This window comes from Geospiza fortis, unplaced genomic scaffold (assembly GCF_000277835.1).
Source record: "Geospiza fortis unplaced genomic scaffold, GeoFor_1.0 scaffold1993, whole genome shotgun sequence".
NCBI lineage: Eukaryota > Metazoa > Chordata > Aves > Passeriformes > Thraupidae > Geospiza > Geospiza fortis.
In genome coordinates this window covers 14522-16449 of record NW_005055201.1, presented here as the reverse complement: position 1 = coordinate 16449, position 1928 = coordinate 14522, and the positions used below count along the sequence as shown (strand labels likewise).

The 1928-nt window shown below is 46.3% G+C and overlaps 2 protein-coding genes across 2 annotated transcripts in view; both read right to left on the bottom strand.

The window, feature by feature from the left end:
• The window catches only part of LOC115949240 (protocadherin gamma-A10-like), a gene marked incomplete at its 3' end in the record, with an annotated part of 1440 nt that extends 1369 nt beyond the window's left edge, over positions 1-71 (bottom strand). Inside the window, exon 1 of the mRNA XM_031065758.1 lies at positions 15-71. Within this exon, the coding sequence (XP_030921618.1) occupies positions 15-71 (57 nt within the window). The remainder of the gene's footprint in view (positions 1-14) is intronic.
• Positions 72-1738: 1667 nt separating this feature from the next.
• The window catches only part of LOC115949239 (protocadherin gamma-A12-like), an 11267-nt gene continuing 11077 nt past the window's right edge, over positions 1739-1928 (bottom strand). Inside the window, exon 4 of the mRNA XM_031065757.1 lies at positions 1739-1888. Coding sequence (XP_030921617.1) covers positions 1739-1888 — 150 coding nt within the window. The remainder of the gene's footprint in view (positions 1889-1928) is intronic.

Genomic DNA, 1928 nt, shown 5'->3' with positions numbered 1-1928 from the left:
GGCACGGTCGCCACCGAGATGTCGCTTTTCGTCCAGCGCCGATCTCCTGCCTCCGCATTTCTCCAGCCCATCTCTGCTTTCATCCTCCAGGGTATCAGCATCGGGAGGAAGGCAGAGGCATTCCGTGGGTGGGGTTCTTTAACTGCACGGGAAACTCATCACTTACTAATGTCATTACATGTAAATTAAAAGACATTTTCGTATTTTACCTAGCAGCTTATTGGTCTTATCCTTCTTGTTCAAAAGCTTCTTGAACAACAGGCTCTTAGAGTGAAAACGGGATGATACCATATCCCGAAAAAACATCTACCAGGTTCTTTAACACAAACGGGGCGAGAGGAATTCCATGCTTTTTGAAGTCAGGGAGCTAATTGTTACAGGATTCCATTTTGGGTACAAATAAAATGCAGCTGAAATTCTTAAGGAAATTTCAGGACTTGAAATATTTGAAATCCTTTTATAAGATACACCTAGTGTTTCCTTAGTTTACATAGAGCTGCAATTAATCAAGACGTCCTAGGTTTCCTTTTTTCCTAAAATTAATGTGTAAAGCACCGTAGTTCGTTAGTAAAGTATTCAGCTAAGTATTTCTAATGACGTTGATATGATATGTGTTCAAGAAAACAAGCATGGAACCCTAGAGCAAAAGTATAAGTCTTAAAACTGTGTGACCACTAATCAGTGTGCAAATGGGCTTGATTCAAGTGCCTAAACGCTCCTCTGGCGAATCTCCCTGATATGGGATCCCTTCGTATCTCATATATTTATCCTAGTAAACAGAATTGCAAATATTTGCTGTTCTCGATATACTCGACCTCTACTAAAACACCCAATATCTTTGCGGAAAAAGGATAGAAAAATAACAATCTCGGAAACAGAAATCTTTCAGCACTCTCAGCAGTGTATGAAACAAAGATCATGAAGAGAAAAACAGAGCGAACTGCCAGCCAGGACGCATAAACAAAGCCATCTAGCCTCACTACTGCATTGCCCCCAAAACGGGCAACAATCTCTTCTTTCACTCAGAAAAAAGACTGAAAGGAACTTTCCACATTCATTTCCTTTCTAAATCTAACCGGGACAGAAGAAAAAAAAGTTTAACGAACGGGTTTGGGTAAAGCTATACACGAGTTCCAAGCACACCCCTTCTGAACAAATCAGTCAGGGGAAAAATATCTCCAACACCAGATGTCAGTGCTTTCTTTTTTCTCCTCGACCCCAGAATCAGAATCAGCCTTCTCCTTCCACAGAATACGAATCTGCTTTCACTGTGGCTTACACATTCAAATTGATAGAGCTCGAGTGTTGAAGACAAAACCTGTCCCCTGAATCTGAACCTGTGACCAAAGCAGAAACAAGTACTCGCAGCTTTCCATGAACAGGGGATGGCCCGTTCGTTAGTTCAGTCTATCGCGGAGACAGGACTGTGCAATTCACATAAAACGCGAAACCGGCAAACATGGAGAAATACTGAAAAGCGCTGCTACTACCCGAACGGGAAGCTATAATCAAAGCCTGTCACCTGAACCTATAACCGAGGAATAATGAAAAACTTCCGCCGCTACGTGGGGATATAGATGACGAATCCCCACTGACAGTACGCAGAGAATATCCAGGGAACAAAGATCACGTTTCGAGAATTTAAAAAACAAAACAAGCTCACACTTTACACACCTGAGGTACATCGGGATTGGCGGGCGGCTCTCCCGTCACGGCGGTACTGCTGAGGCTCGGCTTGTCACAGGAATCGCCGCCCAGAACCCGGCGGCGGCGGCCAAGCGGCCTCGGGCAGGGCGCGGGCCGGCGGCGGCACGCACAGGTTGTAGGAGTAGGGCAAGGTGCCCTCGCAGAAGTCGGCCGGGAAGGCGGCGCCGGGCAGCGAGAAGCGCTGCGCGCCCAGGCAGCGCAGCACGGCGGGCGGGCCGGCC